Genomic DNA, 24,198 nt, shown 5'->3' with positions numbered 1-24,198 from the left:
TCACGTGTGTTGCCTGCTTTTTAAATGCCTAAGAACTGTGTTTTATTAACAAGAATGAAGAAGGCCTCCCAGATGCCTCTGAAGGGATGGGGGCAGCCATCACTTGAGATTACATGGGATGTCTATGGTGACCAAAAATGACATCTTTCATGTTGGTGCCATGCTTTGGCTCCTGAGCAGCTCTGTTCTCATTCTGAGCAAAGCAAGATAAATGTTCCTGGATTCTACAGCTACAGAAATACTCGTCACAGACCAGTATCTTCCCAAGCAAATGTATTCTAGTGGTTGATTAAACCCCTCAGATTCACTTTGGAGTTTAATCAATTGCAGAAGCAGTTTGTTTCTTCATACACTCCCAAATTGTAGACCTTATTGCTCAGCCACAGGTGGGAGAAAACACACATACTTAGGATGGAAACAGACAAGATGCTGTGGTTGCTAAAGCTGAGCAGTATTGATGAAGTATGTTACTGATTTATACTGTCTTCTCTTGCTAGCCATGTCTCCTGGCCAGGACAGCCATGCCAGTATGGAGCACCTTCCTGCATCCGAGCAGATTCTGCAAACCTTGAGTGAGCTGGCCAGGTCTTTTCAAGAGATGGCTGACCGCTGCCTGCTGGTTCTGCATTTGGAAGTCAGGTAGAAGCCCTGAATTTGAGTATTGCAGGTGCACTCAGGAGGCTATAGGTTAAGATTGTGTCCAGAGTACATACTACAGCATCTGAGACAGATATAGTTGCCTGCTGTAGCATCAAAGGTCAGTCCAGAAATGCAAGATCCCATCACCACAGATGGCAAAATGTGGAACAAAGACAGGATACTGAAAGTGGAATTTCCTAGGGAGGTCTGTGTCTTGTGTGTCACAGACTAGGAAGAATGTGGGGTTTGAGGGGCTTTGTCCTTAGAAAATTACACAGTGATGTTTTAATGGTGTAACAGGCACATTTATTAGCCGCTATGCTTTGGATTGCAAATAGAAGCTTTTCTTACTACTTTTTCAAATATTAACAGAAACTGGGAAACCAGCTGGATTTTTTTGAAGGGATGGATAATTTTATGATGTCTCTGACTTCACATGCAAAGATCAAAGGCAGCAAATCCCTTTCTTCAGCCTGCCAACTGTCCAGTCTGGGGCTGGGAAGACATTTTTCCCTTACGCATTGAATCGGCCAGGTGTATTTCCATTGCTTCCCTTTTCTCTGAAGCATCAAATAGAAGTGGGGGCCAGTGACAGGCAATGAGACTTGATGGATCATCAGTTTGTTCTGCTGTGACATATCCTGAGCCATATTGTGTCCTTGTCTACATAGGCAGAGCTCTGGTGAAGTCGGTATGAAGCTTTAAAAAAAAATACACATTAGTTATTGTCAGCAGTCCTTCAACCTGCTATCCATCATCTGCTGGCCACTTGATTGCAGGCATCACAGATGAGCTGGGCTTTGAAGGATTTGAGGAAAAGATTGTTAACGTATGGAAATGCAGCAGTTTTCCAGCTGTGGTGTAATACGAGGTGATGCCCAAGGTAGCTGGATTCCTGGTATGGGCATCAGCCTGAAGGTGTTTCTGGCCTCAGTCCTCTGTGGCTTTCCATCACATTTGGGTTAAGCAAAATTAAGTGCAAATGTAATTCAGGAAAAAAAATCATGTCGTTTTAGAGCAGACTGTTGCCCACCTCATCTAGTGCTTCTAACAGGAGCCCCACTTTGATGCTGTAAATACACCAAACCGTGTTACTCTGTGCAGCAGGTGGAAAGGATTGAGAAAGAGAGAGACTAAAACCACGAAAATGCCCAGTGGGATGGGTGCTTCCTTGCATTCATCACTCTGCATTTGCAGCCACCTGCAGTAACAGATTAAAATCCCAGTCCCTCTGACAGCCTTTACTAGCAGGTTTCTCTGCAACTTCCTACAACAGTTCCCTCGATCAATGCCATTTCCAAGGTGCATAGTACAATGTGTATTCATTCATAGAAATTCTGTGCTTTGAGCAGGCACTCAGAGCACATTTGTAAAGAGTCTGGGAATTCATCTGGCCTCTTGCTGTTGCAGGTGCAGTCTAAGAAAACACCACCAAACAGCAAAGCTAATTTGAGATGATGCAGTTATCCCCCCCTTTCTCCTCCCTTAGGGCCCCCAGTTCATTCACAGCTTTGCCAGATGCAGGTTGGCACCAGCCTGGTGTCAGCTTCTTCTCCTTCAGTACCATGTGGGCATAACCTGAAGACAGCAGTCACTGAGATGCTGCTCCTTGGATTTATATCTGCTTCCTTAAACAAAGCCTTTTGGCACATTCAGATCATTAACCATTTCTTTTGTTACAAATAACCGTGGAGTTTTAGATCACTTAACGTCTGTTATGGTATTTTCCTATAAAACCCCTATGTAGAATTACATAGGAGCAGGCACTGCAAAGTATAAAAAGATGTTTTATTTTTACTCTTGGAATTGCCCTAAATTGAACTTGCTTGTGAAGGCCACCTCAAGGATGTTTTCCAGGAGGACAGGGGACATGAAAGCCAGGGCATACCATCACAGCTTCTCCCACCACAACATAACTCCCTGCTGCTTGGGTCAGTATGGTGTGAACTTTCTGTCTCAGTGTGCTGATGCTGAGCTATGCTTCGAATGCAAGGGATATTTCACCCAGGCTGTAATTTGGCCATGTTTCCCTGACAGGTGAAATTCAGAAGAACCCAACAAACCTCCTGTCCCCACTGAGTGATGTGGGTGAAACAAAGGAATTACAAAAGTAGAATTTTTGTTATCGACTTTGATGGATATAGCACTTTCCTCTATAAGTTCGAGATAAATTTCATAATTCCATTTTTTTGCAGATAGGTGATTTGAATGTACAGAATTTCTCCTTCGATGGAGGGATGATGCCCAAGCACATTGTGTATGACCCTACTAGGCAGCTGCACAGAAAAGAAAAAAGTTGCAATAGCTTGGGAATAGGCACAACCTTGGCCTGCTAATTATTGTTTCATGTCCCCTGGCTCTGTCCTGCCATTTATAACTGCTACTAGGTCTTCATGGTGTGTAGAAGTAGTTCTTATTTGAGCATCGGTATTGAGGTGCTGCTGAACCAGCATGTGTGAGATCGGAGAACCTTGTGAAAAGACACTTGGCATTTTACTGGGATGATGTAGGTTGAATCTGTTAATGAATGGTCCCTTGTATTCACCTCTCAAGACGGGACAATGGCAAGAGGAGAATGCATTTAATGCAGACATAGCCACCCATTTCTTAAAATTGTTGTTATTTTTTAGTATCTTGAACATTAGAAGGAAAATGAGGAGGCAACACTTTGCATATCCACCGATATTTTAACATTGGGGTTGTTGCATTGGAATATTTCTGTCTCGCAGAGTTCATTGCTTTCACTACCTGATCCCACTGGCTAAACAAGGGAACTATGCTATCGTCGCCAACGTGGAGAGTATGGACTATGACCCCCTCGTTGTCCGGCTCAATAAGGACATCAGTGCTATCGAGGAAGCCATGAGCGCCAGCCTTCAGCAGCACAAGTTCCAGTATATCTTCGAAGGTCAGGCATTTACCATAAGAGTTTGGTTCTTATGAAATGATTTTTCATTCTCATCCCAAAGCTCAACAATATCCCTTTTTGGGGTAAGGCAGGCTGTGGCACTTTTACCACCTACAGCAGATTGGTAAGTGAGACTCATACAAACACAGGGCACTCAAAACCCCTGTTGCCTCCATACCATGTCTGAACGTATCTGGCTGAATAGGAGAATGGGCCTGTGCTGAGCAGGAAGGCACTAAGCTGATGTACATGCAGGGCAGTTCTTCCTCAGGAAGCCATAGGGCATGTGTATGTATTACAAGCACAGCTCTATTATGGCGCAGTTCCTACCCGAAGTGTAGTTATTCCATTTCTAAAATTAAATTTAGAGAACATTAGCTCTTCTGATGTCTCATCTGTCGTGATTACCTTGGAGAATATAAATCACGTTTTGGTTCACCTCCTCTGTATTTATTTGTGGTGTTCACACAGTTCTCTTGCCTGCGTGCCAGGATACTTTTTTTTTTTTTTAATGCGGTGGTGTTCAGTCAGGAGAAGGTAGGAACTGGAGAGGTGCCAATTGCCCAATATAACATATCAGCAGGGATGAAGGCTTTGCAAGCCTACATAGCCTTATTTTGGCCACTGCTTACCAGTCCTGGAGGTGGCTTTCAGTATCTGGGTATGTCCCTCCACAAACCCATGTAGCTACTGCTGGAGCGTTTTTTAATCAGATATCTTCTGAGCTGTGTGAATCCGTCGCCAACTGAGCAGTCACCAGCACATTGTAGAGCTCCCCTTACAGCTCAGGTCTAATGTGTCTGTTCAAGGAGAGTGAAATGACTCCACACAGAGCCATGGGGACCTTTCCCATCTTGCTAAGTTATGAAGTTGAAAGGCATACACATGGTCTTCATGAAATATAGGCACCTCTTAAGCCCAGTTTTGGGATTTATATATACCCCATGATGGTTACCTATACGTGAACATATTTTCTTAATTCAGACTTTTAATTGACATCTAGTCCGGTACAGACCTGTGTACTGAGGGAATCAGGCTGGAGTTTTTGCTCTTTGTAATGCCACGTGAATGGATACATCCTTTTCGGGGTGGCTGTGACTTTTAGCAGCCGGCTGTGTCCTTCAGTAGCAGAGGAAGGACGGAGACATTATTCAGACACAAGAAACTGTTCAGGACTCATCAGAGAGAGGCTGCACATCAAGCACATTGAAAAGCAGTTAATTTCTGCTCTTGCAGACTGTGAGTTTACCAGGGAAAAATACCACCTTTGATAACAGATTAAAATACTATGATTTTTTAGGAGCGGTAGTGGTCCATTGCTCTGCCCAGAGAGGGGAACTGAAAGGGACATCTTGCAAAGCCTCATTATAAATCTGGAAGTGCTGTGGAAGTATCAGTGTCTATGATAATGCAACTTTGAGTGTTCGTAGTGTTTTGGGGCAGTTTAATATTTTTTCTAAAGAAGGAAACCTTGTGGAAAGTTCTCTTAAAATATACAGGGACAGTACAGAGGGCTGTTTCAAGATACAGTCCAGTGTATCTCCTGTTCCAACTCACATGTACCACTTAACAGTGCTCATTCATTGGTTTTAAGATGAATTATTGTCAATAAATATCTTCCTCCTGTGATTTTATTGTTTGTTTCCCCCCTCACCCTTGCAGGTTTGGGCCACCTTATTTCCTGCATTCTTATCAACGGTGCCCACTACTTCAAGCGCATCAGTGAATCTGGCATCAAGAAAATGTGTAGGAACATCTTCATCCTCCAGCAAAACCTGACAAACATCACCATGTCACGTGAGGCTGACCTGGACTTCGCAAGGTGAGCAGAGCACCCCATGTTGTGTTTGTTACTATTTTGAGGTCCGCATGTACAGAGGTAGCTCCTTCCAGAAGTTGCACCACTCGTGTGCGCAACTGGATGGATATCAAGTTAAACCCATAGAAGTCTTAATTATAATATTCATTTCCCCCCCTTGTTGAGTAACATTCAGAGCAACACAGAGCACTTGAGCTTAGCATGAGCTCAAAGTCAGGGTCCCACCAAAGTCTGTGTAGGGGCTTCCTGTTGATGTGGCTCTCCTAAGACCAAAACCCAGGCAAGGAAGAGCTTCTAGGTGTAGGTCATGGGTGGAACTCAAACTGGATGAATCTGGGGCCTAGATTCATGCCCAGGTAAGTAATACTTTGGATTATTGAAGGCTTAAACTTTTAATTTCTCACAGAAACTGTGTGTGTGAACCGCAGGGATGCCAGGTGTGGTCTGCCTTCCAGTTCTGTTGCTCTTGAAATAGTAGTAATAGCAAAATAAAACCAAAACTAGACATGATGGATCCCCTGCAAGTTTCTCAGCCATCTTGACGCTTTATTCACAAAAGGGGGATTCTTTGAGGAATTAGCGAACAGATAAGAGCAAATACTAAACGGTGTGTGTTTTGCGCATGGATCTAGGGTGCAGACTATGGCTGATCTTCTGTGGCAACAGCCAGTGCAGCGACAGGCAGCTGAGCCCAAGAAATAGCCAAAGTCTCGAACTTGCAAATTAAGGCATGTAGATCAAATGACAAGAGTTCTGTGTACACTTGGATACGACCCACCAGAAACACTGGAAATAGTTGGTGTCATCATTTTGCCATTGCTCTTGGAGAATGAATTACCAGAGAAGCACAACTTCCTCAGATGAGGGAGGGCACGTATGACTGAGTGCTTCATTTACTTGGGTTCTCATATGGGGAATGATCTCATTATTGAATTAGTTTCTTCATAATAACATTGACATGGGAAAGTTATGAATGCTGAGGCCTGGAGGAGGGGAAGAGAGAAAGATCCACTTAACTCTCCAAGGAATAGAGTTCCCAAATTCAGTCTTTCCTTTTTTTAATATTTTTTCCCTGATCTGTTGAAATGCTAAATAAATTAGCCCTGTTTTTTGGCAGGCAAAACAGAGCTTGAGCATGTGCTGGCAACAGCTGGCACCCAAATAATGAAATGCAGACCCAGTGCTGCTGGAGGCTGGCACGGTGTGGCTGGCTGTGTTCTGGAGAGGTCTTTGTGGTAAGTGCTGAATAGCCATGGAGTTCTGAATCAGTGCTGCACAATTTGATGTGGAATTTGAAAGGAAGGGTGAGGAGGTAAAGCGTGTGATGTGTCAGAGCAGAAGTTGTCACAACATCAAACGCATACCAGCCTTCTTCATATATGAGTTACATGGCAAATAGGTCTTCTGCACCGTTGGAGCTGCAGAGTACCATCATTGAGAGCTGTGGAGCTCAGAGGAGACACCTTAGCTTTCTGCACAGCAGCATCAGCTGCTTTGTGGTACCTGTGAGGCAGATTTATCCCCATAATGTAAATTCAACATTTCTTTTTAGCTTTCATGACTGTATCACTTCCCTTTTTCTTTTGGGGCAGGTTTCTGTGATCTAGAGAGTATGTTTTATTCTTCTGTTCTTCAGATGACTCCTGAATACTTATTATCCAGATTCTCCTTTTACATAAACTAGGCATCTCGTGCATCCAAACCTTGCCCTGCTCACCTGAATTTACAATTACCCGAGCAAGTTCTCATATTACCCCAGGGACTGCAGTTACTGAGGTCTATTCAAACTATAAAATAAACGTAACAGTTCACCCCTAGAAAGCATAAAATAACATCAATGTAGGATAAAAGTGATTTGTACTTCTGTGATATAGCTCATATAGGAATCTATAAATACTTTGCACAGTAGCTAACTATCAGTTCTGCCTTTTTAAAGATGAGAAAAGGAGAGCGAGTGGTTATTTCATGTATGGGAGTAGTGGCAGAGCTGATGGAGAAATACTCGCCTGCTCTTCCTTACCCCCTGCACCTCCTAGTAACTGGAGTATATCCCCTCCTTGCTTCCCTTCTCCAGGGAACCGGGTGATTGTTACTGAATGGGAAAGAATATTTCTGGAGTGAGTGTAACCCAGCTTGGGATTCACTGCCCCATCACTGGTCTTTGCATTTGCCCTTGTGCAAAATAATTAATCATTTACTCCAGTTTATTTAAGGAATACGATTAGAAGTCATGGGCTCCTTTGATCAGGGAAAGACAATAGGATTTTTAGTGTTTTCTTCACACACACAGGAAAATAGATTTTCTCAGGCATTTAAGGAGCTTTTTGCCCTCCAGGTTGGATTTAAGCCTCATCTGAAGCTGACTGGCTTATGCTTCCCCTGGACAGTCAGTTCACTGCCCCTGTTGCTGCCTTGTCCTCTTGATATTTCTTTTTCTGTGAGAGTGTGACACTCAGGGTTCAAGAAGCAATTAGACACAATTAACGATCAATACATCACTCTTCATATGATCACTTTTTATATGTTAAGCTTTAAGTCTGGAACAGGTCCTGTGTGGTCATTTTCTGAAAATGAATGCATTTAAAGTCTGATGAGCTCAAGTTTATAGGAAAGACTGGACCATTTGAGAAAGGGCCAGATGACTTCCAAGATTTTCCTGGGTGTCGTGCTTTTGATTTTGGGTTTGGTTTTGCGCTTTTTTTTTTTTTTTTTTACTTTTGATATATTCTTCAGTGCTTTCTATGGGCCTCAAAGAGCACTGGGCATCCCCTTTCTTCTGTCTCAGTGACTTAAGCAGTAGAAACCCCAGCCGGGGAAGCCGGAGCCGGAAGACCTTTCTCTGAAGCCAAAATCATGTAGAGGATTCACAGCAAAATCTTAACTCAAGTAACACTCATTGGTTCTGGTGAGACTGTTGCTGTTTAAATCACATTTTTCAAAAGATCTGTAAACCGCAGATGACAACAGCAGGATTTGCTGCTTTGGGAGTAGTACCATGGCAAGGGGGAAATTTGTTTCAAATGAGTTCTGCTTTGAGATTCTCAGTTCAAGGTACAGCAGGGTAAGGAAGCTCTCAGCAGAGCATTGTGAAGCAGAGCCAGAGCACATTTCCATTGAAAAAAAAAATCAATTGCCAAGTTTTGCAAGCTCTAGCAAGGAGTTTCTCCACTGACTGAAGAAAGGGTAAAATAGGCTGGTTCCGACTGCTGAGGTGTTGCAAAAGAATATGTAGCATTTACTAAATTTCCTGCAAATATTAATAGGTTTTTCCCTTATATGTGTCTTCAGTATCTAGGCCAGCAAAAATGCAGTCAGTCATTAGGGCATCCACTACTGTATTAAAGAAAAAGCAGTATTTTCTTCCCATGTATAATACCTAGGCATATACTGCAAAGTCTAGGACTGAGCAGCAGTTCCAAATACCTCCAAATTTTGGAAGTTTCAGACCCAGAATTAGATTTGTGGCATTAGAGGGATAAAATTCAGCTTCAAATTTGGATTCAGTTCAGGTCTTTTCCCTTGTGCCTTCTTTCCTACTCCCCCTCTATCCACATCAGAAATTATGCTTGAATGTTTATGCAGAAATTTTCATCAGAGGTAATCAAAAAGGGCAGGGTTTCTGCTTCAGACTTATTCTTAAATAAAATATCATTCGACTGATAGATGTTCATTTTTCATCAGGGGAAAAAAAAAACAACACAAAACCCCCCAACTTTCCTAGACATACAGCAGTGATAAAATTGCCCTATTCTTGAAAGTTAATTGAGGTGGTTGCAAGGGGAAGGGAGAGACCAGTGATGAAATGTGAACATTTCATACAACACGGTGTCATTTTGACCTCTGAGATAAAGGTTTTGAGTGGTGCTACTCATCATTACTAGATCTGAAAGTGTCCTTCATCCCTTAAATGGTTTGTAGCATAGTGAACCAGAGGCATCTGTACACCTAAGAGTTAGATTGGTGGTTTCCCTGCTGCTACCATTCAAGTTAGCAGTTGCTATGGCCATCCACCCTGCGTGGACCAGGAATCTTTTCCTGCTGCTGAAGACGTGACCAGGGCCTTTGGCTCTGACCACATCTTTATAGTAGATGGGGCACCTACATTGTCACAGATCCAGCCACCCTGGAGGAGTCCCCAGTGAGAAGGCATGGGGAGAAGCCATCAGCGTGTCAGAGGGTTGTTCATAGGTCAGCTGTGAATAAGCCCTTGAAATGTAGTTCAGATGCCTGTGATCAAATGTGTCTTATTGGTATACAAGGGCTGCCTGAATTTGTATTATTCATAAAAGGGAATGAATGACCTTTGCTTCCACTCCCTGGCAAAATACAGCTGCAGCTGCTGCTCTGACCTTGTTCCTCTGTGTCTGTGCTCTCCTGGTGACACCTGTGAGGCTATGATGTACATGTACTTGCTTGTATTCTTACATTCTCAGGGCAGACATGTTCCCTCCACCCATACAGCCAGCTGCAGGTAGTCAGGAGATAATGGCACCAGGCCTCATACCGGTTTCAAACTAAGAACTGCCAGGGCATTTGTAGGAAGCAGTTACAATTAACACCAGTTACTCTAAATGGGTCCTGGAAACACACCCTTTACTTAAAACCTGTCTTTAGGTGGGGAGGGTAAGAGAGTATAGATGAAGGAGGATGCAGCTGGAGCTTGAGCTTTCTTTCAAACCAGTGTCCAACTGCTACATCATTGGTTGGGTTGGATGCCAGGGTCAGGGTGCTGAGATGTCTACATGGGGCTAGGCAGTGTGATGGGAAGAGATCAGCGTGGTTTGTGAAGCAGCAGATCATCCTCAGCACTGCTCCAGCACCTAATAAGCACCCTGGTTTTGCTTGTAAGTTTGAGTGAATCACAGTAGCAGAGTGGATCTGGACCCTCTGAGTGTAGGACTAGCTCAGTCAGCGATGAGAGGCAGAGATGCCCTTGTGCTGCAATTTTCCAGTGCTAGCAGGCCCATAGCTTTCAACAAATATCCATGGAGATGGCAGGGTTGTCCTGTCTGGCTCTGATACTTGCATGGGGAGAACCGGAAAAATACCCCTAGGAACAATCTCTGAACGGTGGCAGCAGGATTTCAGAGGGTGCTTTATTTCAAGGTGGAGTTCTGGTTCGGATGCTCAGCATTTCAGGGCTTCTATCCTCCTATGACTGGCAGGCAGGGGATTTTGTTTATTTAATTATACAGGGGCGGGAGAGATTGCTGCCTCTTGTTTAATGTGCAAGGCTGTCTCAGGCAGGGGAATAAGCGGTGACTTGCTGCCATCTACTGGGTGCTGCAGAGGGAGGGGGAAGGCAGTGTGCGTTAGAGAGCGCTTAGATATCCCAGTGCTCTGAAAGAAGTCTTTTTTTATTGCCAAATACTGTTTCTCGTTCTGATTTTATTCTTGATAAATACAGAAGCAGCAGGCTGCGTTTGCCGCCTTGGTGCCCAGGCTGCCTGAGGATCTGGCTGGTCAAGGGAAGGCTCTTTTGAGAGCCATTTTTTATGCTTGATTTGTGTGTGTTGAACCCCAGGTCCAATAGATCCTGGCCTGGATCCCCTTCATTCAGTGGCAGCTGCTGTTCTGCTCTCAGGTGCCTCTGCAGTGCTTCTGAGATGCTCCTCTGCTGCCTGCCTTCACTTGTGGTTCAGAACTGGATGAGAAAGGTATCTCAGGTGTTCTGCCTTGTGGCTGCACTCAAGCTAGGGAAAAATTTGAGGTGTTTAAGATCATTCAGTTTGAGTAAAACTGATGTTAGCTGAGTAGACAACTGGGGTACCAGGCACTGTAACTCATGTATCCTCCATAGCTCTTAGGAGATACAAAAGCAGATGGAGCAAGTCTACTAGAAAGGATACTGCAAGCTACCAATGAGTGGTTTTGGTACCCTGGTGCAGGCGTGCTCGTCACTAACCAACCCATACCCTCTTGACTCGGTGTTGGTGGGAAAAACTGACTTGTTCATAAAAACTATAAATGTGTTAGTCTGGAGAAATTTCTCTCCCCCCACTTTATAGCCCAAGGTCCTCAGCGCTGTGAAAGGTAAAAGTCACTGATGCTTTGCAGTAAGGAAGACCCTTCCCTGTAGAGGAGCCAGAAGCAGAACAGGCTCTAGAAGAAAAGCTTCTATTTGTTGACAGCGTGGGAAAGATGTGTTATCTCCATCACGATGCTGGACTCATGTTGTGTATCTGTGGAGCATGCCCTCATTTTGTTTTTGCTGCTTTTAATTAACAAAGCTGCTTTAGTTTGCAATTAAGGACTTGGTTACAACAAAATCCGTATTTTCTTTCCTTTCTTTCCTCTCTTGTTTTCTCCCCCCTGTAGTTTCCACTGAGCTTTGATCTCAGTGCAGGTTTAATTAGCTGTAATTAGTGGTTTCACTGCATTAACCAAAAATCCCAACCACAGAGGATTAAAAAACACCCCCCAGCATGATGCCCCCCACCTCCCCTTTTTTCTTTTGTGCCTTGGGGGATCAGAGACTGTCCCTGTACAGTCCTGCACCAGATGGGTGCTGCTGGGTGATGCCCCATGCATCCCAAGCAGCTGCCCTGTTATGGACTCATTAAAACTATGCTGGAACAAATCACCCATCCATGTAGTTTAATTTCCAGTTAAATCTGCAGCTGCCATGACTTTTACTAAGACATCAATTTATGCCTTCACAACATTTCATAGAGTGCTTCTTGGCGGTTCTGACTGCGTTCTGCAATACAGTACATTTACAGCAAGGTGTCTGCTCGAGACTTCCCAGACTTTCAGCTTCTGCAGTCCTGCATGAGCTTCTGGAAGCAATGGCACGGCCAGGTTCTTTGCTGGAACTGCCCAGCTCCTCAGCACAGACGTGAGAGGGGGTTTTGGAAGACATGACTGGTCTCCTCTCCTCCATGGAGGTGCACAGGGGAAATGCCACATAGTTGGACATGCAATTCATCTGGTCAGTCACAGCAGAGCAGGAAAAAAACAATGAGCTGTTTGAGCTGGTGAAGTAGGAGCAGTGCTAGGAGTCATGTCTCCTGTCAAGGTAACCCCTCAACACCTGTTAGGGACCATTGTACCCCACACCCGAGGCCTGTCAACCACTCATTTTGGAAAAGGTCTCAGTTCCTCTTGACAGCTGCTGGAAGGGCTTTGCTTCTCCCATCTTTGGGCATCCTGATGGACTTCAGATGGGAGGAGATCTAAACCCTCTGGTTTATAGGTCCAAAATACTCTCCCCCACGGCAGTATTTGATGCTTTATCTGCTTCATCTGGAAAACCACCTCCAAAACACAACATATTTGCTATGCAAAAGACATAGCCGGTACACAACAAAAGATCAGCAGCTCTTTGCAGAGCACCATCGTATAGGAGAAAAGCAGCATCCAGCTCTGAAGTTGCAGTGAAAATTTGTGATTGCACTTGCATGTACCCCATGATGCTAACACCTCGGCAAATACCACCTTCCTCTACTCGTCCTCTGCACAGCAGGTCCTGATGCGACACAGTAAATTAGAGCGGCGAAGTGGTCCAGCTTGGGGGGAAGGGCTATGGTTTTTTTTTTGCATCAGCTTTTTCTGGTTTTTGGCAGGATCAGCTCCCCGGTCTGGTTCACAGTGGGCCTTGCAAACAGCTGTGCTGGCGCAACTGAAGGAGAGGGAACAAACAAGGAAATGAGCTGTAATGCTCTGAAATTATAATGTTCCTGAAAATGGAACTTTATCTTAAATTAGGATAAGACATCAGGGGTGAAGAAGGGAATTGCTCAAGGTAGGAGCAGAGGGGAGGCAGGAGGAACGAACACGTCTTTGTGCAGAAGTCACTGCTCTTCCCACACCATCTTTGGGCCATTTGGCCTCACTCCAGCCTGACGATGGACGACTTTTGTTCTCAGGTGTGCTGAGTAGCAGATTTCTTATTCATTGCATGTGTCTGGGAAATGCCTTGCCTGCTGCTGATTCTCTGCGTTAGGAAAAATCTCCAAAATGCCCTAATGGTGATATACCAGATGTTCAGAAGCAAAGAGCCTGACTCTTGGGGGATGACATTTCTCATGTTTGTCCTTAAGTAATTTTTGCGTAATGAGAGCACTTGAGCACATGAAGATGGAAAGAAAGTGGCTGAACCACAGAGTAATGACAGCACATCACTCGTCATCCTTTGGTGACTGCATAGATTATAAATTCCTCAAGGAGGGGATTTTTCTGGCTTTGTAATTAAAACGCACACCAGGTATTTTGCAGGCACATGGGCCGTGGCAGCCCAATGAACATGCAGTCAAGTCCAACAAAGTATTTCAGCCTGAGTTTAACTTCCAGATACATGCGTTGACCCATTGAACTGATGAATACTTGCTCTGTAAGTAGAGGTCTGCCACAGTCACATCTCCATCAGAGCTGGTTGCCCTCAGTTCGCTTTACAGCAAGTAGCGAGAAGTGAGCATGATTAGAGTGCAATTTTCTGAATTGGTTTAAATTTTCTTTGAAATGAGATGAAGGGCCTCCTAGGAGTGCCTGTTGCTTTCTCATGAGGATCAGAGAGCAGAGGTGACCTGCTTAGTTGGAATTATCCATGGCAGATGTCTATCGCTAGGCAAGATGAGCCCCTCCTTGGCTGTCAGGGGTCAGGAGGTGACTTTGCAGGTAAGCAGATCAATCTGTAAGCGCTCTCAATAGGTTTTTACACCTGGTAGCTGCCCCATACTAAGTGGATTAGGGAGCTGAATTCATTTGGCAGTTCCTGCATCCCTGACATCTGAACACGCTGCAATGTGTGAAATCAGGTAGTATTTGCTCTTCATCGGTATCGCTCCATATAGCAGAGGAAGCATCTTAAAATACCAGTCGGTACTGGAAGGCACCAGTCCTGCCCAGGCTTTCCACTGTTGACTCAACGGTTTTATTTTGATCAGCCATTTCAGTTTTTCCTGGAGGTGCTTTTAATCTTCGCAGTGTAACCTTTAAAGATAGAGGTTTTAGTGGTCTCTGTAATGATTTTCATTGACTGAATGTGGATGTCTGAGTTGCTCTGAGTAAAGAGATTAATTCAATTTTGCTAAACTGGAAATGGACTGAAAAACTGAGAGGCTTCATTGACTTTCTTTGCTTGGTTCTTGGTATGTTAGTGAACAATCAATGGAGGTGAACTTCTCAGCCAGCAGCAACTGGCATTCACATTTTCAGGGACAAAAGCTCAGGAAGATGTGAATAAACATTTTTAAGAAGTGTTTTTGGCTGTTAGACTTGGCCAGACCACGTTCCTACTCTGCATTAACATCAGGATATATTCTCCTGGAAATGAATTACAAACAAATTCCTCATTTATCCCTGAGGTGACAGACTTTTGCTGATATGTGCTTTCTTGAGGCTAATAAGTTTTGAATGTCGGTGGGGAAAAAAAAAATCAAAGTAATTACTTTGTGTTCCCAAGCTCCTTATTTGTGTAGGTGCATGTGTGTTTATCTCTCTCTGTCATGCTGCATTGCTAATGGTAATTAAAGTGAAGGGATTTTTCTTGTTAGAAGTTTTTCTTCTTAATTTCTACCTTTAGTGACTTTGGCCTCCATGACGATACTTAGCCACTGACCAGTTACTTGTAGAACTGCAGTTGCTTTAACATAAGGTCTGAGTTTAGAAAACTCTGGCTGTCCAGCTGGAATTGGATCATTTTGTTTATCCTGGTCTGCAGTATGTAGGGTGGGTGGTGGTTTTCTTTGCAGACCAAGTTTTGAAAGCATGTCCTGTGGGCGTGAGTCCTGGTATTCACTATCATCTTGGTGGCAGTTCTTGTAAATCACAGAATACTTGTCAACATTTGCTTTGTTTGACAACACAGAATTTGGTATGTGGGTGATTACAGCAAAAATGCGGAGCAAAACCAAGTTGTACTTTGTCAGTAATGGGGGGGGGTGTTCACCACGTACTTGTGGCTCCCTGCTAAACCAGCATGGGAGACAGTGTCTGTGGCTCAGTGGGTGGGCCAAGGAGTTCTGCCAGGTTTCCAACCTTGGGTGTCCATCTCACCCAGGGGGGGCTTCAGTCTCTCCCTGCACTTTGTTTTTAGCATGAAACATGAAATAGGTGGGCTGGAAAGAGGCCACAGGCCTTTCCCGCTGGCTCCCCAGGCTGCACTGCCTGCAGACCAGGTCTCAGCCTGGATCAGAACACCAAAACTGCAGCCCCGTCACAGTGTCCAGAAACTTCCTAGGTTAAAAAAGGCTTTCTCATACTGTAGAAATATGAAGGTGAATGTGAAAGCTCATTTCTGGGTCCAGGTAAAGCATAAAACACATGATAAACCACTGGCTTTAGCCATGAAGGGGCTAGACAGGCTTTTGTGTGCATAGAGGGCAGTTTTGCTTGCTTTAAAAATGCCATAGGAACATTTTAGCAATCCTCTTCTCTTGGTTGAATCCAAGGACCTTCTCTTACTTACTTCTCTTACTGCCTTCACTTGGTCTCCTGCTCTTCCACACCTTCAGGCTGGGGAAAATCGCATCAAGCATCGCACAAGCTGTTGGGCCGGAACCATAACTGCACTGGAGACACTGAGGCAGCAACATGCAGGGATGGAAATGGTGGTCTGAGCAGACTCATTAAAGGTGGAGTAAAAGTATGCCTTTTACAGCATCCCTTATGAAACAGGTGTTTGTTTATTGTATTGGGCAGTGCTGAGCAAAGCAGGTTGAAATCTGCAAGACCTACATGGTGCCGGTTGGAGACACAGCAGCTGGGGTGTGAAGGCAGGTAGTAATAATCTTACTAAAAGGTTACAACCTTGAAATGGATCCTAAATGTCATGACAGACCCCAGGTCTCCTAAGGGACCTGAAGGAGATCCAGAAAGGGAAGACGGTTCTGCGCTTTGTGATCCCAAAGGGCAAAAACTGATTTTAAACAGGCAGAATAGTGCCAAAAAGGAAAGCGGTGTATTCATCCATCCCCTCTTAAGGGTCACAGCCTTCTCTGTTCCCACAGTGCTGCAGCACATCTCACTGGTACCTCCTGGTGAAAGGCATTGCATCCTGACTCATATTGGTGGAAAATGGCTGTCTTTCTGCCAGTGTGGCTGTCACCTCTGTGCATGCAGCCAGAGGTGACAATTTTTTTGTTTTGGCCAAAAGGGAGGGGTGGGCATATAAAGCTTTGCCTGCAGCTCTCCCTCCAGGAATTCAGTGGGCTGGCAAAGATCAAGAGATTTGGTGGCAGAGATTTCTGCGGTAGAAAGAGCCCGGCAGAGGGATGCAGAGGGACCTTTCACCCTAGAACTTGGGTACCATACAGAGCTTGAGGGGCAGAGTGTTCAAGGTTCTTTCCACCCTCATGGAAGACAATGGATGTGCAGTAACATCTCTACCTGGATTTCTTTATGTATGTAAATTGCAGTTCAGTTTTTAATTACTTTTTGCCATCATTACTGTTTTGCAAGTGATCTCTGTCCAGAGAGAAGCAAGGAAGAAGAGGGAACTCCGTTGGTTTAGCTTTTAGTTTAAGGGATTTTTTTTTCCTCTACAGTAGCAGAGTGGCACCTACCAGCACAAGGAATGGGCTTCAGTGGATCATCTGCTCTTTTTGGATTAAGGTCCTCCATGCTCTCTTGTGAGCTGTAAAAGCTGAATGGTTTTATGGGGAAGCTTGCCAAGGGGAGGTGGAAGGAATGGGAGGAAACAGCCACTCAGGCGTTGTTTAATTTGCCAACCAGATGGGGATGCAACAAGCAAATCTCCAATTAAGTCTTGGAGCTCCTAAAGGGTCAAATAGCATCCTGGAATTACAGTTCTGGTTTGAGGCATCTCTGTCATCTAGCCTTGGACTTTCTTGATTGACAGTGTTCAAACAAGGTCAAAATTTAGCTCCAGACTCTAGATAGAGCCTGAACAAACATCCAGAGTCACCCCACAAGAACAGATAGCCCTGTGAGTGTGTGTGAAAGTGAACTCCATGTCTGAGCTCTCACGTAGCCTGCTTGGAGCTCCTGTTTGATCTAGAAATTGCTTCCTGCTCCCATGCTTAAACACGGGCTTTGCTTGTGCTGATTTTGTGTGCTGAAGGTATGGTAGCCTGCTGGGAGTTTCTGCTTAATGCACAGCAAACAGAGCTGTTACAGGAAGGATAAGTTTTTTAAGAAGGGAAGTTGGCATGACACACAAAAAAAAAATGCAAAGAAAGGGGGAACCATCAATGTGTGAAGAACAACCATCCCAGGCATTTGTCTGCAGCTGAAATAAAGGTAAATATTGGGATTGTCAGCTTGAGATGCATCTCTGTTGCCTGGCTCCAGCCTGCAAATGGAAGCAATTAGAAAAATGTCCTGCCTTTTTCACAGTAGGCTGCATCTTTCTAGCACAAGCCCCACAGACAGAAAGACACATGCAAGTTCTTAAGTAGCAGATTGGTTTACCCTGTCAGTCAGATCTCATTAGAAACGGCAATGTTTCATACCCAGTAATCTGCTAGGAAATAACAGATATTGGTGCTGTGCGATACGTTTTTAAGAGTCACTGCTCATCACTTTTCCAATGCACTAAAGTTGTATCTTTCACAGAGGTTGCTCTCTTAATTAGATTGACCCAGGGAGTGGAGCATTTCAACCTGCTGATGCAGTGGCATCTGGAAATCAGAAATGTTTCACTTGAAAGTTGTATGAGCAGGCAGGACACAGCTGGTAGGGTGTAAAATATCAGTGCTAGAACACAGTGGGGAACAGGTGAGGACGTGGCCAGTTCTGGGAATGATGCTTTCGAAGGTCACAGTTGAGGACAGGATAGGAGCAAGGAGCAGGGGGTAGCAATGGCCCGGGGCCAGTTCCTGCTAGACTTTGGAGGGAAGAGGAAAAATGAGCAAAGGACAGGAATAGCACAACTGAGAGTTCCAACAGGGTCAAGCCACAGACACAGTGTTAGGGCAGAGCAAAGTATCTTGACAGTAGGGTCCAGGGCAAGTGGAGCCCAGGAACCGTACAGTAGAGCTGGCCAATTTTGCAGCTCCTTTAAGTCATGTATGGAAATCTCAGCACAGTCAGGAGCCCCAAGCAGCACATACCCATAGAGGTAAGAGCAGTTCCTCAGGGTGTCTCAGAGGCATCCCTCTGGCTCAGCGAGTCCGCAGAAGCTGGGAGGGTAATCTAGAGAAACATCACTGACCTGCTTCTGTCTGGGTCACAGTCAGCACAGTGGGACACCAGGACATGGACTTTTGGTGGACCAAACATTCTTGTGTTGCATGGCAGCTCCCTGGCTGCTTGTCTTCTGCTGCAGAGAGGAGCAGACCTGAGGATACCTGTGCCTACCAACCCTGTGCTAACAAGTTCCAACATACACGCTCATCACGTACACAAGCACACATGCTCACCACATGCTCCAGGCTTGGCAGCCATGATCAACTGCTTCAGGGCTGAACAGAGCTCAGGGACCTTAGGCTGGTTGTACCCTCCATGGTGCCAGCTCAGCATGGCCTTTATTCAGGTTTAGTCCATCTCTGAGAAGCAGACCAGCACGCTAAAGTGGCTGAACTGCTTCTGCTGCTTAAAAGCTGGCTTGCATAGCTCTCTGGAGCTCTGCCTGGAGCAGGTTCTGTTCCCTGATAAACCAGGGACTTGCTCAGGATGCGATTCACTTTCCTAAATATAATGTGATTTGAAAGACCCTTGGATACCATAGGTATGTGAGCAGGGCTGGCAGGTGTGACACAGGGTTTACAGGACAACCAAACCCCATCTGAAATGGTTGCACTAGACACCGGTGTTGAAGCAGACTGAGATACATCCCTCCACTGCCTTTTACAGTTACTTAGTCTCTAACTAGCAAGACCTTAATTCATCCACTTTTTGTCTGTTTTGGAGGTTTTGGCCAACTCAAGGCTATTACTGAGTCTTTCTGTTGCCAAGCCACATGTCTCTAAAGAACAATTTCCAGCAGCTGCATTGTGCAACCATAGTTTCATTCCACCTGGTGAAGACTGGTACCTGAGAATGTACAGGTCATTCTTGGCCAATGGGATCTGTAAAACTCATACCTATCTCATGTTACCATCATGCTATGTGGACACCAGTGATGAGTGGTTTTCCTTAGGGGTCAGTACGGAGTCCAGCACTATTTAGCATCTTGTCAGCTACACGGGCAGTGGGATCGAGCACACCTGCAGCAAGTTTGCTGACAACGCCGAGCTGAGTGGTGCGGCTGACAGGAGGGAAGGGATGCCGTCCAGAGGGAGATGCACAGGCCTGAGAGGTGGGCCCGTGCAAACCTCATCAAGTTCAACAAGGAGAAATGCAAGGTCCTGCATCTGAGTCAGGGCAATCCCAAGGACAAACACGGGCTGGGCAGAGAATGGATTGAGAGCAGCCCTGAGGAGAAGGACTTGGGGGTGCTGGTGGACGAGAAGCTCAGCGTGGCCCGGCAAGGTGCGCTCGCAGCCCAGCAAGCCAACCGAGCCCTGGGCTGCACCAAGAGCAGCGTGGCCAGCAGGGCCAGGGAGGGGATTCTGCCCCTCTGCTCCGCTCTGCTGAGACCCCCCTGCAGCGCTGCCTCTGCTCTGGGGTCCTCAGCACAAGGAGGGCACGGGCCTGTTGGAGCGAGTCCAGAGGAGCCCACGGAGATGATCGGGGGCTGGAGCACCTCTGCTGGGAAGCCGGGCTGAGGGAGTTGGGGCTGTTCAGCCTGGAGAAGAGAAGGCTCCGGGGAGACCTTAGAGCATCTGCCAGTACCTAAAGGTACTGAAAGAGCCGACAAGAAACCTGCAGAGGGACTTTTTACAAGGACCTGTAGCGACAGGACAAGGCGGAATGGTTTTAAACTGAAAGAGGGTAGATTTAGAGTAGATATTAGGAAGAATTTCTTTAGTGTGAGGGTGGTGAGCCACCGGCACAGGCTGCCCAGAGCAGCTGTGGGTGCCCCACCCCTGGCAGGGCTCAAGGCCAGGCTGGACGGGGCTGGGAGCAACCTGGGCTGGTGGAGGGTGTCCCTGCCCATGGCGGGGGGGCTGGAACTAGATGGTCTTTAAGATCCTTTCCAATCCAAACCATTCTGTGATTCTATGATCACGATTCCTTTTCCTGTGTCACTTGCTGTATCTCAGTTGGCCAAAGAAAGTTCAAGGATTGTTTTTCCATGTTTCAGTTGCTGAAAGCTGGGGCTGATGCAAAGGTCTTTGCTAACTGGGGCACCTGGGAACTTTCCTGTCTCACTGGTGCTGAAGTGTTGATGATTAGGGCAGTAATTTGCCCTCATGCTAGGGAATATTCTTGCCTCTAGCTGATTGCCTATGGATTTCCACACTGTCTTCCTCTAGAGCAAAGGACCACTGATGGGTACTCCACACAGATGGGCCCGCCAATGAGCCCATCTCCTAGCTCTGGGATCTAACCAAATTCTTGCAGGCTCCATGGGGCCAGTTGCTTCACCTGGAGACAAGTTGCCATTCAGCAGTTTTTGACCCATGGAGGAACAGCCCCACATCATCTTTCCCCCTCCACTCCCCTTTCTCCCCTCTTCAAGTTCATGCAGTTAACATTTTGGTGTTCACCACCCCAGTGTTTTTCACCATGAGCTTTCCCAGAAAAAGTGTGCTCTGAGTAGGATTTTGGATAATAAGGTTTGATTGTCTTAATTACCCTTTGACTTCAGTCCTTGAATGTGATGAAAATGCTGCCCCCGAAAGGGAAGCTGTGATTTTTGCAGCTAAATCAGTAAAAAAATGAGTAAACTGAGAGATGATTCTTCAGCTGCAGAAGGCAACTGACTGCAGGGCACAAAAGCACACAGTCTGAATAGGGAATGCAGATCAGACAATTCCTGTCTATCCAAGGTAGATCCTCTGGTGAGACTGACATTAAAAATTCTGACTCAAATGCAGGAAACATGGAGTTAAGGAGGTGAATTATTGATGGAGCACAAGTATTACCATATCTGACAGATGGAGACTGTCTGAGAACATTTTGCAGAGTGGCATCTGCACCATGCCTGATTGGCATCCCTGAACTTTCGCACATCAGATGCAGAATATCAACATACAAACTTTGATGTAGCAATTAAATCTGTCCCGTAATGAAACTGGTCTTCATAGCCAAGAGAAATACATACGCTCAGGTAAAGACCAAAAGCTTTGATTCTTGTATTTTAGGAAGATACTAAAATAATTACATCCAGACCACTGCATTTGAATATACACATATGATGTCAATTTATGCAGGTACATATGGCTTTCAGGAAATGGTCTGCAATGTGTAATCTCTTACTCTGATTTTATTGAAGGCTGTAAAGCTTGCCTTATATACTACAATTTGGATTCCTGATTTGAGATCAAATAATACAGAAAAAATATAAAATTCAGATGAAATCTCATGTCACCTAAGTGTATTAACATCTACAGCTGAAGTCAGTCTCTCAAGTGCATACAGAAGTCATATATCAGGTATGTGTTCCACGTTGTCATGTGTGCAAAAACAAAGAGAAGAAGAAAAGAGGTGAAAATAATAGCAAGTTTTATGCTTTCATGAAGAACAGCTTGTATTATGAAGAAGCAGTATGTAAAATATGTCTTTTTTAATAAGATTCAGTGTCTTCGTATTCTAGGTTGTTTTCTTGAGCCCAGCACAACTTGGTAAATTATTGTAATTTTTTGCCATCTGTTAACTGTTTGGTGCGCTGTGTGAAATTCATTCTTCTTTCACTTGTAGCATGCAAATAGGCAGATTCTGACAATCATCAGGACAATGTGCTTTTTGTCTCTGGAGGGAGTTCAAGGGTGGACACCAGCGGGTAAGCTGGTCCTGGAGGTTACTCAGTGAGCATCAGCATGGGGATGGCTGTTACTGGGTTGTAGCCATCCCATTGCATGCACAAGAGACTTCACTCAGACCCCTTAATCTCAACAGACCTTCATTTTCTTGACCGCAAAGCAGCCTTTTGAGAAAATGGAGAAGTTCCATGCATGGTGTCTCTAAAGTGCTTTGAGATGTACAAATGGGAATTGAAAGAGGTGATTGATAAATTAATACAAGAAACTACAGGTTCGGTTCTCACAGCAGAGTTCTTTTAATAGTCCAGAGGTTTTGAATATGGGTTTCTGGGAGGTGGTAAAAATAAGAGTTCAGAGACATTTCTCTGCTTTTGGTGGCTATGAACTACTCCGTCAGTTTAGAAGCAATGCTAGGATTTTCTTCTCACTCTGTAGGGACCAGTTTTGTTTCCAAGGAGCAACTGTCACACTGCAGTAGAGTCTGTCTGGCATTTGTAGCCTGTATGTAAGGAGTGGTGAGCAAAGGGATGCATCTCTGAGATACTGAGACAAGCAGACCTCTTTTTTTCATGCAGCGGAGAATGGAGATAAAAAACACATCTATTTCTATGAGTCTTATCCTGCACTGATGTTGCCTTGATAGTGTTCTAATCTTAAATGCTAAGAGTTTATGCTGACTGGCAACAAATATTGTAGTGCAAATCTGTTGGCTTAAAAACTGAGATCATTGGAGCTAAAATTTCACCAAGAATGACCAGAAGAGGCCACAGTTGTACTGTACACGGCAATGTTGGTGCTTGCTCTGGCCCTGGTGAATGTTCTTTCAGAAGCCGTATTTTTCACAAGGAGCAATTAAAAGTGGCCTTCTTGCCGTGCCTACTACAATACTTTAGAGAGGCAATGGCTTCTCTCTGTGAATACATCTTTTGCCCTAGGTACAATAGAGAGGGAAAAGCAATTTCAACCAGAAAAATTGCTGCAAGAGCAAATGAGTGGCAGCTGGCCATAAATACCTCTAGCCTGCAAATCTGAAGGTTCCTAAGCATCAGGAGAAGTGTTGAGAACTGGCATATTAGGCATGATTAAATGTTCATCCGGCCAGTGGCCAGCGCTGAATGCATGGAGGAAAGTGTTGAAGCTCTTTACCATTCACTCCTTCATCCAGGAGACCTGCAGTTCTATGTTGATGTCCCCTACTTTCGGCCATCTAAAAATTTGGCATTGAATCCATCCTGGCTGCCCGATTTCTTTATAATAAACAACCTCCACAGGGCACTTCAACCCAATATAACTAATTATTTTTGTGTAGGATGAATTGACTTCACCCAGTTTCTTCTCCATTCATAGGTAGGAGGTCATGGCACTCAATACCTTTGAGGTCTTCGTGGCGGTGGTAGCTGATGATCATGAGCCAGTGGGTAGGGTTTGAGGCTGCTGTACCATTTTGTTTTCCTCCTGGTTTGGATAGGTCTGTGCACAGTAATGAGCAAGCAGGGGTCTGTAGGTCATGTCCCCAGTCTCAGCAGTTTCTGGGCTGGAGCTAGTAATGACGCTGGATGCTGCTACCAGGAGGAAAACAATAGTGCCATGAGGCAGGTGATCCAATAAAGGTCTCTTCCATGAGAAAAAGCAACGAGTTCAACAAAAATAATATAACAAACTCAATTTGGTGTCAGCATGTCCACAAAAAGTCTCAGTTACCTAATTTCTGAAGCCACTGTGGCAGTTGTACCGAATGAACAAAGGTAGCCAGAGCAAAACATGAACTGGAGTTAACAAGAGTTTGGGGCTGTTTGCCTGACTTCAGCACGTGGTTCAAGCCTCTGAAGCATGGAGGCCCAACTGCAACCTACTACAGGTAGACGTTGACTTGATGGACCTTGTAATTTGCAATTCACGTCTTGCAGCCTGTTCTGCCCCTCAGCAAGCAAATCCCATCAGATGTGTCCTTCACCCATTGGTAGCTACCAAACATTCCTGTTTTTATTAAAAATCAGCAAGCTTGCACCACTGAGCATCTCGCCAATTACAGCATCAAGTTTTTGTATCCAGTTCCAAGCCACTTGATCCTAAATAAAGCTGGAGGTTTTTGCCACAGTAATTGTTGTTCCCAAAGGGTAGCT

At 45.0% G+C, this 24,198-nt stretch overlaps 1 protein-coding gene across 1 annotated transcript in view; it reads left to right on the top strand.

The window, feature by feature from the left end:
- The window catches only part of EXOC4 (exocyst complex component 4), a 412,836-nt gene that overhangs the window by 377,615 nt on the left and 11,023 nt on the right, over positions 1–24,198 (top strand). The window contains exons 15-17 of the mRNA XM_080393436.1: positions 498–639; positions 3,369–3,547; positions 5,210–5,369. Coding sequence (XP_080249562.1) covers positions 498–639; positions 3,369–3,547; positions 5,210–5,369 — 481 coding nt within the window. The remainder of the gene's footprint in view (positions 1–497; positions 640–3,368; positions 3,548–5,209; positions 5,370–24,198) is intronic.

This window comes from Falco punctatus, assembly GCF_963210335.1.
Source record: "Falco punctatus genome assembly, chromosome: 6".
Classification (NCBI taxonomy): Eukaryota; Metazoa; Chordata; class Aves; order Falconiformes; family Falconidae; genus Falco; species Falco punctatus.
Note: the sequence above shows the minus strand (reverse complement) of the source record. Positions and strands in the feature narration are given on the sequence as shown.